This window comes from Aristolochia californica, unplaced genomic scaffold (assembly GCF_029961685.1).
Source record: "Aristolochia californica isolate CCGP_79_NKW_82.1479 unplaced genomic scaffold, dmAriCali1.0.hap1 SCAF_4, whole genome shotgun sequence".
Lineage (NCBI taxonomy): Eukaryota > Viridiplantae > Streptophyta > Magnoliopsida > Piperales > Aristolochiaceae > Aristolochia > Aristolochia californica.
In genome coordinates, this window is record NW_027182103.1 from 1,374,935 (window position 1) to 1,386,147 (window position 11,213).

General features: G+C 41.6%; 2 protein-coding genes and 1 pseudogene across 2 annotated transcripts; 1 reads left to right on the forward strand and 2 right to left on the reverse strand.

Annotated features, from left to right (window-relative positions):
* Positions 1-3,563: 3,563 nt before the first annotated feature.
* On the reverse strand, positions 3,564-5,504 carry LOC137962132 (mogroside IE synthase-like). The gene is made up of 3 exons (XM_068808856.1): positions 5,011-5,504; positions 4,950-4,963; positions 3,564-4,271 (listed from the first exon to the last, which is right to left on the reverse strand). Exons 1-3 carry the CDS (start codon positions 5,502-5,504, stop codon positions 3,622-3,624), a joined length of 1,158 nt encoding a protein of 385 aa, XP_068664957.1. The 3' UTR covers positions 3,564-3,621.
* Positions 5,505-7,339: 1,835 nt separating this feature from the next.
* On the reverse strand, positions 7,340-9,033 carry LOC137962134 (mogroside IE synthase-like). Its single transcript, XM_068808858.1, has 2 exons — positions 8,353-9,033; positions 7,340-8,059 (listed from the first exon to the last, which is right to left on the reverse strand). Exons 1-2 carry the CDS (start codon positions 9,031-9,033, stop codon positions 7,340-7,342), a joined length of 1,401 nt encoding a protein of 466 aa, XP_068664959.1.
* Positions 9,034-9,749: 716 nt separating this feature from the next.
* On the forward strand, positions 9,750-11,144 carry LOC137963909 (protein WHAT'S THIS FACTOR 1, chloroplastic-like; annotated as a pseudogene).
* The last annotated feature ends 69 nt before the right edge of the window (positions 11,145-11,213 follow it).

Sequence of the window (11,213 nt, forward strand, 5' to 3'; positions counted from 1 at the left end):
GACTCCCCACAATGGGAGTTTTTGATTCGCAAGATGGGTCCTCAGCTGAGGAGAAGAGTCTTCCCTTCGTCACGGGACTGGAGCGCACCGATGTTCGTCACGGGACTGGAGCGCACCGATGATGGCACCAAAAGAGCTCACCTGCTTTGATACCATGATAATTTTTCATCGAAAAAAAATCTTCCTCTTTTATATTGATTTCTGATTATTTACATAGGTATATATATATACAAATTATAGATCCTATAATCTCTCTGAGGAGGAAAATTGATAGGAGGATTTCCTCCTCTGATTTCTTGGAGGATAAACCATAGGATATCCTCCTCTGATTCCTCAGAATACAACTCATGCCAACACAAGACACGTCATCTTTTGGACATTAATGCCTTCAGTTTCTCTTCCATATAGAAGTCAGGCAAAAAACAACTGTTTATTTAGCACTAATATGTTGTCTTCTACCTGTAAATGCCTGCTTCGCCATCATTGAGAGAGTTAAGATGAAACCAGACTCTATCTGTCCTCTAGGAAGGTGGCAAGGTAAATGACATCATTGCATACAAAAGCAGCTGATTTAGTTGGAACGTCTGGGTTTTTCCAAATCCCAAGCACCCCAGATGGATCTCCCATCTGATTGTGGCTTGTGAGGGTGAGTTAGGGTTGAATAAGGTGGGGAAAGTTTTGCCTTGCAAAATTTGATTTAGTTAGTAATAACACTTACAGACCTTTAAAATGGTCTCCCAACTTGTAAATCTTGATTTTATTAATAAACTCAATTATAGGTTGTCAGAACTATGTCATAGTTTGCATAATTTTGTTGGATTAGTAAACTTGATCCATATCAAGAAACTAAACCCAACTCAAAGAAACTTCAAGATTAAGAGGTAAGTCGATTTTTCCAAGAGATAAGGACATTGAGCTGACAAAGAAGTTTGAAGAACCAAAAAATGAATGTCAATGAATTTGCCATGTAATAGAGTTTTATGTGGTGATTATTCACTATTGTTATCTATAAATACCTATGCAAGCTATGTAAAATGATAAGAAGAAGATAAAATAGATTACAGAGAGAGTTATAGAAGTTGTTCTTCTTCTTCCGTCTCTATGAGAAAATTAAAAAATTTACAGAGATATTAAACAGAGAGAGAGACAAGAGTCTTAAAGAGATCGTTTTATTTTCAACAATGGTATCAGAGCGATCGTTTATTTTCCAACATTAGTATCAGAGTTGGTCGAAATTTCTATACGAAGTTTCCGTTGCTAAGGTCCCGTCAAAACGATGCATCCCGTGGAGGTTTTCTAGCAAAATTTTCTAAAAACAGAGAAGACGATGCTTCTCTATTTTTTTGACAGAAGGAAGAAGACGACGAGTAGGTTTTTTGTAACCCGGTTCAACCTGGTCTGGTTCGTTGTCTCGCTTAACGCGGTTCCATTCAACTCGACCCGGTTTCGTGTCCTACCAAAAGCAAATCCGGTTCACTACTTCCGGATTCATTAAAACGAAGGTTCCCACACGGTTTAATTCGTCCAATTTTCGCTCAATCGACTTTCAACTCGACCGGTTTAGTTCAACTCAGTGAGTTGACTCAACAATATTTTGGTGGTCCGTGACAGCTCGTTTGACGTCCGATTGAGGTGATTTTGGAGGCATTGGATTCATATCATCGAGAGCTTGATATGATAAGGTATAAACCTGAAAAAAAAAATTCAGAGTTTTCTTTATTGAGAAATATGGCAGGCACCCCTCCAAGTGTTGACACTCAGCAACGATAATTACGACAACTAGAGTATCAAGATTAAAGCTCGTCTTGGAGCACATGATGTCTGGGACATTGTTTAAAAAAGGCTTTAGCAAGCCAAAAAGAGAGGATGAAAGGAGGCTCATAGACAAGAGCAGAAGACAACTTTGAAGGATTCAAGAAAGAGAGATAAAAAAAGCTCTTTACTTATCTATCAAAGATTAGATGATGGTGTCAAGTGCAACATCTGCCAGAGAGGCGTAGAAGAAGTTGTAAACCTCTTACAAAGGAATCAAGAAGGTAAAGAAGGTTCATCTCCAAGAGGTGAATTCAAATCCTTACATATGAAAGTATTCGAGTCTAGTTTGGAGTAACAACTGTCTTTAAAGAAATGTTGAAAAATTAAGAAAATGTGAGAAGATACTTCGCATATCTTCGTGATGGTGAAAAACCAAAAAAACTTGGAAGAAATGATGATCGAGCAACTCCAAGGAAAATTGCAAACTTATAAAGAAAAGTACAAAATAAAGCAAAGACTTCAGCAGATTAAGGAATATATTTGGAGTTAAGGATCAAGTTTAAGAAGGGGGGGGGGAAGGGGACTCAAAGAAACTTCAAGATTAAGAGGTAAGTCAGTAGTTAAGTCAATTTTTCCAAGAGATAAGGACGTTGAGCTGGCAAAGAAGTTTGAAGAACCAGAAAACGAATAACAATGAATTTGTCATGTAATAGAGTTTTATGTGGTGATTATTCACCATTGTTATCTATAAATACCTATGTAAGCTATGTAAAATGATAAGAAGAAGATAAAATAGATTACAAAGAGAGTTATAGAAGTTGTTCTTCTTCTTCCGTCTCTGTGAAAAAATTCAAAAATTGACAAAGAAGTTAAACAGAGAGAGAGACAGAGCCTTAAAAAAATCATTTTAATTCCAACAATGGTATCAGAGCAATAGTTTATTTACCAACAAATTTTCGATGTGTGATTTTATTAAAACATGAGCAAACTCTGGTCTAACATGGCTATATCTAAGGTTTAACATCCACAAGTTGACATGGTTGGAATGAGTGGTATAAAACTCATCTTGGATCACCAGTTAAATCAGGTTCAATTAGACTTTGTCCACTATTAGATTATAATACCACAAAAACCAGATATTAGTGAAACCCAACTGATCAGGTTCCAAGGAGGTGAAGGGGAGGAGGTGCTCCGTCGCCCTTTCCCCTTATCCTTGGAATGACGGGGGATGATTCTCTGCCCTCCTTACTACGACAAAAGCTTCGTAGAAAGCAAAGAGTTTAAAGAAGAAAAAAAAGCTAAACGTTGTCTCGCTTTCAAATCGAAAACTCAGTTTCATGAAAAAACGATAAGTAGTTTCTGAAAAAACGTAAAATGAGTGGTTCTAAAAATCGACCCAAGCTCTGACATGTCTATTCATTTGTACCTCCTTTGAAGCTACTCGGACATTATTTGATGTTATGTGTGTGATACAGACAAAGGCCCTGTAAAATTTAGGTCGGATAACCGGAGTGATTTTCCTCGTTCAAGAAGCTGGCTTCAGAGCGAATCAACGGCGATTCATAAAATTTACAGTGACTTGACTCGCCTTCTAATCCAGGTTAATTCAGCCGATTCACAGGTGACAAGACTAATTGAAAACTAGATTTATTCAGTGTTGTTCCCTTTGAAATGATTAGTAAGAAAGTTTATTGTGATTCACATCAGCTGAACAAAATCAGAGGTGAAAAAGAGTGGGGAGAGTCAACAAGAAGTCTTTAGTTTTCTGCATCGTTCAGAAATAGAACATTTTTCAGAATCAGCCCCGTTCCAGCAAAAAGAAAAAAAAAATGAAAGAGAAAGAAAGTTCCAATACATCCGGTTGATCTATCCAGAAATGACAGTTACAAATTCCTCTATGTTTTTATCAGAACTTCCGCCTTCCTCGAGTGCTTCCTTCACCCGCTTCCTCCAATTGAAAGCATTCCTCTTTATCTCCACACCTCTCTCTCCCTCCATTATCTCCTTTAAACAATTCTTCAGTTCTTCTCTTCTGACAATGCCTTCATCGTCAATCTTTGCTCTAACTCCCACCCTCCACACATCTTCTATGTACTTGGCATTGGTGGGTTGATCACTCCACTGGGGGTAGGCCACCATAGGCACACCCAGGGTCAGGGCTTCTAGTGTGGAATTCCATCCACAGTGTGTTACAAAACACCCCACTGCCCTGTGTGACAACACCTCCAACTGTGGGCACCATCTCACAACTATGCCCTTCTCTTTGCTCTCCTCTGCAAACTTTTCAGGGAGATTGCTCTCCTCTGATTCTCTCACTACCCATAAGAAATCGTAGTCACTATCTTTCAGGGCACAAGCAATTTCCTCCATTTTCAGCGATCCCAAGTTTGCGATACTACCAAAGGATACATATACTACAGACCCATCATCCTTAGAGTCCAGCCACTCTTTGCAGGTAGCACTATCTTTCTTCCACAAGCTGACACCATAGTCCTGATCCTCCTCAACACGCTGGTCTACATACCAGGATGGAACCATTGGCCCTATTGGTTTCACTGCAATAATAGTCTTCAGCCAGTTCAGCTCCTGTTATGAAAGTTTCATGGCCCCAAAAATGGTTAGAAACCTGGTGTTGCCAACCAAAACTGGTAAAAAGAGGTTAGAAGAAGAGTTCAGAGAAGTTTCTAATCCATGTAGTCTCATAATCAACACACAAAAGCAGTACTTCTAGTGAATATTGAGGATGTCTTTGTGGTAATAATCTGCACACAAAAAGCAGTACTTCAAGTGTTTGTGTCGTTGCTAAGGGATTAGGAATTTTTTTGTTTCATTTCATTTTGTCTCACAAAAAGTTGCAGAGAAATAGGTAACCAAATCTGGTATTGCTCCAATAGGAAACAATGAAAAAGACTAAACAATTACAACATAAGAAAACTGTTAAAGGTAACTTATTTTCTAATGGGAAAAATTTCAATGGGAGAGTTGGTCAGAGGAAAACTGAATTTCCCTTCTTTTTGTCTTCGTTTTACAGTAAAAATATACCCCAAAGAAACTTGTCTAGCGAAACAGGCAGTCTCCAACAAGTGTTTGATAGAGGCAAGACTCACCTCACCCTCCAGCTGATCAACAGTGTTGCAAAATACCCAATCAGCTTTCTCTATATTGATGAATTGCTTCAACACAAACTCCCGAACGGCGGGAAGATAATCTGGATTCGAAACAAAAGATGGCAGCTCAGATAGCTGAAGTTCCGGCAGTCCAGGCAAGGAAACAGCCTCACACGGCACTGCAACACTCACTTTTCTATGATACGCATTATAGTAGATGGCCTCGACTGCACAAGTCTGAGTGAAGAACGCAGCCCCTGGTATACCAACCTGTTTGGCTACGTCCAGAGCCCATGGAAGGAAAGAGTCATACACAAGGCAATCAACAGGCCTGTCAGAGTTGCCAAGCTTTAGGATGAGATCATTCAGGGACTGGGAACCGATTCGTTTGAATCGTTCAAGGGCTTCAGTGCTTACTGCTTTTTCTTGGCCATCCTCCGAACCGTCTGAGATAAGTTCCAGACTTATAGGACCAGTCTCTGCTACGATAGACTTGGTGAGGACGGTGGTGGCGACCAGAGAAACCTTGAGGCCTTTGTGGAGCAAACGCTTAGCAAATTGGAGCATTGGGTTGATGTGCCCCTGGGCAGGACAAGGGAAGACGAGAACATGAGCTCCTTGAGCGGTGCCTTCGGCCCCCATCCCCACCATTTCTTTCTTGAATTGCTTGTGCACGGAAGGTCAACGAAGGGACAATTTATAGCGTTCCGATGGTATCTTTCTTTCACTTCGACGCCGAATTGATATTTCTAGGAGAAATAAAATATGTCGGCTGTTTGTCTTCTCTTGGCCAACTCACGTTTCTCCTTTTGGATATTAATGAATACATTTTCCCTTCCATACAGAAGTTACAGACAAAGCAAACAGTTATTCAAATCTCATCTGGAATAGGAGAACCTGGGTGTCCCCAAATGCATCTCCCATCTCAACATGGCCTGTTACAGAGAAATATGGTAGAGCGGAGGCATCTCCTCGTTTCTTCGTGACATCATTGCATACGTATGGGAAGCCCCACACCAGAAAACACAGATCCTCCGCCAGGTAATTGTTAAAAGGCTGCTTTGGTAATACCGTGACGGATGAGCTAGAAATCAAAGTGAGTATCTGGCTCGAAGGAATGTATCTGGAACTGGGTGTTATTCGGATTAATTGCTCCATTTATGTCTCTGGGACTACCGAAGAGAGTAACGTGACATTTTACTCTCTTTACATGATATTAAAAGCTTTAAGACAAGGAAAAATTGGCAGTTTCCACTGGTAATATAAAATATCATTTCTTTTCCTTTTCGTTTTCGTTGCTCAAAATTGAAAGGTGAATCCTGCAAGAGTTGAGTAAGAAAAAACATGATGTTTGCTTGGTTTTGGGGCATTATCTTTTGTTATTCTCTGTAAGTTAGATCTCCTAAGTAATGTTATCGAGTTCAGAAGCCAGATTACAAGAGATCCAACCCCTGAATGCAGATCGTAATAAATTTTTATTTTTGATAGATTGATACATTATTAGATTACATGTATATAAATGAATGTATCACATATAAATTCAAATTAAAAATCTCCTTATTTACAAGATTATCTTATCTTCAAATCTCAAATTCTTATCTTCAACATTCCCCCTCAAGTTGGAGCTCAATATGAAATAATTGAATGTTATTTACTTGGAGAAAAACGTTTGCATAGTTCATTCTAAACTAGCGCTCCATCACAATAGAACACGCTCATAGCAATATCCTTGGAAATTAAACTCAATAACTATGTTTTGATAAAATTGTCACAACGAATCCATTGTTGCAATTCATCATCAACTTCCTTGCCTGGTTGCTTTAGTGATCCGTCAACAAAACCATATTTGTTTTTTACTGTGATAGCCATAGTCATGGAATGACCCCATGTGTTATAATTTTCCTTAGTGAAGAGTTGCGGTATGAGAACCAACCCAGGCTGATCTGAATGATGAAGATACAGTGGGTAATTGAGATTAACAAATTTAGATGTCATGGTTGCAATATCCTTGTTGAAAGGTCATGGTTAAGTCGATAAATATAATGGATCGGCCTTGTAATAATGCCATCCTTGGAGTTGATGACCTCAAGAAAGGCTAGTCTGTCCCGACAATTTGATTAATTGGTCAGTTGATCAACAGACAGATGACCGTGGACCGTAGATCAATGAATGCGTGATCACGACTCGGATTTTGAGCGAGACGCCTCATTGTAAATGCTTTGTGAATTTCCGGGAAAACTCGAGTGTGTAATTCTTATCTTCAATAGATCGACCAAAAGAGTTGCGAAAATATGGGCATTATGTGTGTTCTTCCCTCTCAAATGATTCTTAAGATAGTTTATTATGATTCAAATCAGCTGAATAAAATCAGATGTCTTTATTTTATGGTTCGGAAACCGTAATTTTTTTTTTAACATCAGCTTCATTTCCAACCAAAGAAAACATAAGAAGAAGAAATCCAAATTTAACCAGTTGATCTATCTACAAACTGCAGCCACAAATTCCTCTATGTTCTTGTCAGAGCTTCCACCTTCCTCAAGTGATTCCGCGACCAGTTTTCCCCACTTGCAGGCCTTCCTCTTGATCACCTCACCTCTCTCTCCTTCCATTATTTCCTTTAAACAATTCTTCAGTTCTTCTCTACTGATAATGCCTTTGTCATCAACCCTTGCTCTAATTCCCACCCCCCACACCTCTTCTATGTACTTGGCATTGGTGGGTTGATCACTCCACTGGGGGCAGGCCACCATTGGCACACCTAGAGTAAGGCCTTCTAGAGTGGAATTCCATCCACAGTGTGTGACAAAGCATCCCACAGCCCTGTGTGATAGCACCTCCAATTGCGGGCACCATCTCACAACCAGTCCCTTCACTTTAGTCTCCTCTGCAAAATTTTCTGGGAGATTGCTCTCCTCTGATTCTCTCACTACCCATAAGAAATAGTGATCACTCTCTCTAAGGGCACATGTAATCTCCTCCATTTTCGTCGGTCCCAAGTTGGCAACACTACCAAATGATAGATAGATTACAGACCCATCGTCCTTGGAATCTAACCACTCTTTACAGATAGCACTGTCTTTCTTCCACAGGCTGACACCATAATCCTGATCCTCCTTCATACGCTTGTCTACATACCACGATGGTATCGTCGGCCCGATTGCTTTCACCGGCATAATAGTATTCCACCAGCTCACCTCCTGAGAAGAAAGTTTCATGGTGGAAAGAAATGGTAAGGAAGTCGGTATTGTCAAGCAAAACTGAACCAGCAAAAAGAGGTTGGAATAAGGCTGAATTTTCATCTTATTCTTTTTATCCCACAAAAAGGGAGACGCCACAGTGAGTTTTCAACAGATCCAATAGAAGAAAATGGTTTTTTTTTTTTCCAAACAGATCCAATAGAAAAAGAGTTGAATATGATTTTTCTGTCATTTTTAATTTTCTGCAGCTAAACAAGCAGTCTTCATCAAATGTTGGATGTTGCAAGACTCACCTTATCCTCCAGATGATCAACAGTGTTGCAAAACACCCAATCAGCTTTCTCTATATTGATGAACTGCTCCATGACAAACTCCAGGATGCCCGGTTGATAATCTGGTTTGGAAATAAAAGACGGCAGCTCAGATTCCTGAAGCTCTGGAAGTCCAGGCAATGAAACGGTCTGCACTGGCACTGGGACTGCCAGTCTCCCAGTATACACGTTGTAATAGATGGCCTCAACTGCACAAGACTGAGTGAAGAAAGAAGCCCCTGGTACCTCGAACTGTTTGGCCACATCCAGAGCCCATGGAAGAAAAGAGTCGTACACAAGGCAATCAACAGGCCTCCCAGAGTTGCTAAGCTTCTGGATGAGATCAGTCAGGGACCGGGAACCGATCTTTTTGAATCGTTGAAGGTAAGCTTCAATGCTTCCTGCTTTTTCATCGCCGTAGTCGTTACCATCCGAGATGAGCTCCAGACTTATAGGACCAGTCTGTGCCACCATGGACTTGTTGAGGAAGATGGTGGTGACCAGAGAAACTTCGACGCCTTTGTGAAACAAACGCTTAGCAAATTGGAGCATTGGGTTGATGTGCCCCTGGGACGGATAAGGGAAGACGAGAACATGAGCTGCTTTACCACTTCCTTTGTCCCCTATCTCTCCCATTTGTCGATTCTGCAACCGCTTCTGCATGGAAGCAAGGCCACATGAATGGATTATTTATAGAGTTTTTGGAGATCCACCGTTGATTCTGCTCTGAATTGAGATTTCTGGGAGAAATATAAAATCTTGTCTTGGCCAACATATACCTTTCATCTTTCGGACATTAACGCTCGATTTTAACGTCCATACAAAAAGTAGCGTACAAAGCGGTGTTATTAAATTCTTGATCCTTTTCTGTCTTCCGTTTTCTACTTGCAAACGCTTCTGCCAGCGTCACTCTCAGTCGAGGGCGACAAGATAAAGCCAGACATATTGTCTGTACTCTCCTACCCAGTTCGATGGCAATGTAAATGACATCACTGCTTGCGAAAGCAGGTTTCGAGCACCAAGCTTGGGTTTCCCAGATCCATCTCCCATCTGATCTTACATGTGAAGCTGAGATGTGCTGATCGGCTTCTTCCTCTTCTGACATCATTGCATACGTCGCCGGCAGTTTGTTAAAACTTTGCCAGAGAGAAAGATTAGATTTGAGCAAACACCAGATCGAAAGTGTCGTAAAGCAGGTGATATATTTGGCTCAGTGATATCGTAACAAATAGCACTCTTTGTTTAATGATATTTTATGAAATAATATTTCTAATTAGTTGATATAAAAAATATTCCAAGTAATAAATCAATGAGATTGTTCATGGCTGCCCCTTGAACATTCAGTTACGAAGTTCTTAGCGGATCTCAATTGGACCTTTTGGACTATGGTCCACACTGTCTCCATTTCTTCTTGGCAGAGACTTCGCACTTCCATCTCTCCAGTTTCCTCTCTTGGAAATCCATCTACACTCTCTTCTTCCTCCTCCTCGTGAGCTCTCAGAATTAGCATCTAATGTGACAGGAATCAGAGCAAGAATAGGTTCGTCATTGTCGCTTGTAAGCATCCGAGGATGGTCCGGAGTCAAGTGCTGGACCGTCTTGTAACAAAGAGCAACAACATCCGCTTCGTCCAGAAGCTCAAAACGCTCCTCCTCGCCAAGCCCAAACACTTCCTCCCCCTCCGGGTTCTCTCCAAATGCCGCTCCTACCTTTCCCTCCCGCCTTCCCGTTCCACTCTCACCATGATCCAACGTTTCCCTCGATCTTCGAGCTCTTCCGGCCGGCCACCTCCCTGAACGACCTTCTCTCTGTCCGCCTCACGCCGGCAGTGGTAGCACTCGCGCAGCAGGAAGCTTATCTCAGGACCCTTGTGGCCGACTCCCTTAGCCGCCTAGCTCCAGAAGCTACTTATGCTCTCTTCCCACCGTAGGCTCCTCCTTTCCAAGCTCGTGCATCTGGCCCCTGACATGGGTCTCCCTGTCAATTTCTGCTCGCGCCTCTGCAAAGACCACCCCCACTGTTTCAAGACCATCCTACGGTCGAGCGCTGGAGCTCGTGAACTGGGATCCCCTTCTGGCGGTTCCGCCCCCCTGCCACCTGTTCGAGATAATGACTTAATCATCGACCTGGCGCCCAATTTCCGGACCTTGAAACTGAGAAAGGGTCTCAATTTTGAAGAGGAAGCACCGATATTTCTTGATCAAGATGAGAGAACAGCGGGGTTTTGATCCGTATATGGACCCAGGAGAGTGGCCAGAGCCACATATCATGGAGGGATAGAAGAGGGCCTGCCAGGTGGTGAGGGAGGTACTGTCAATGACCGTCGAAAGGAGGACTCTGATAGACCACTTGACGCATTTCATAAAGGAGTTCGAGTTGTCGAACAGGCTGCGAGCAATGTTGGTGAGACACCCGGAGATGTTTTATGTCAGCTTGAAGGGAATGCGAGATTCTGTGTTTTTTATGGAAGAATATGATGAGAAGGGGAGATTGATGGATAAGAACGAGTTTTTGGGGTTAAAGGAGTGGCTAATGGAGCTGGTGAGAGAAGGAAAGAGGATGAGAAGAGAGAGAAGGAATGGTGTTGGCCTACTTGGAGACAACGATGAGAAGACTGATATTGAAGCTGAGGAGGACGACGAAGAGGGATGGGCTTGGGGAATTGATTGAGTTTGGATTGTAATATAGTTGTAGAAAGTAACATCCCTCTTCCAACTGAACATCATTTTGTTTGTGTTCAGGCTTCTGAAAAGGGCCGGCCCTTTCTCTGCATGAAGGCTGAAACAAATTGAAGCAGCAAGGCACTGCAAATTGGCCAACAACCAGTGTTTTGCTTACTCTAA

Coding starts and splice junctions, on each gene's coding strand:
- LOC137962132 (XM_068808856.1), bottom strand. CDS start 5,504: ATGGGGGCCGAAGGCACCGCTCAAGGAGCTCATGTTCTCGTCTTCCCT.
- LOC137962134 (XM_068808858.1), bottom strand. CDS start 9,033: ATGCAGAAGCGGTTGCAGAATCGACAAATGGGAGAGATAGGGGACAAA. Junction 8,060..8,352: donor TTGATCATCTGGAGGATAAG/GTGAGTCTTGCA, acceptor CTTTCTTCTCAG/GAGGTGAGCTGGTGGAATAC.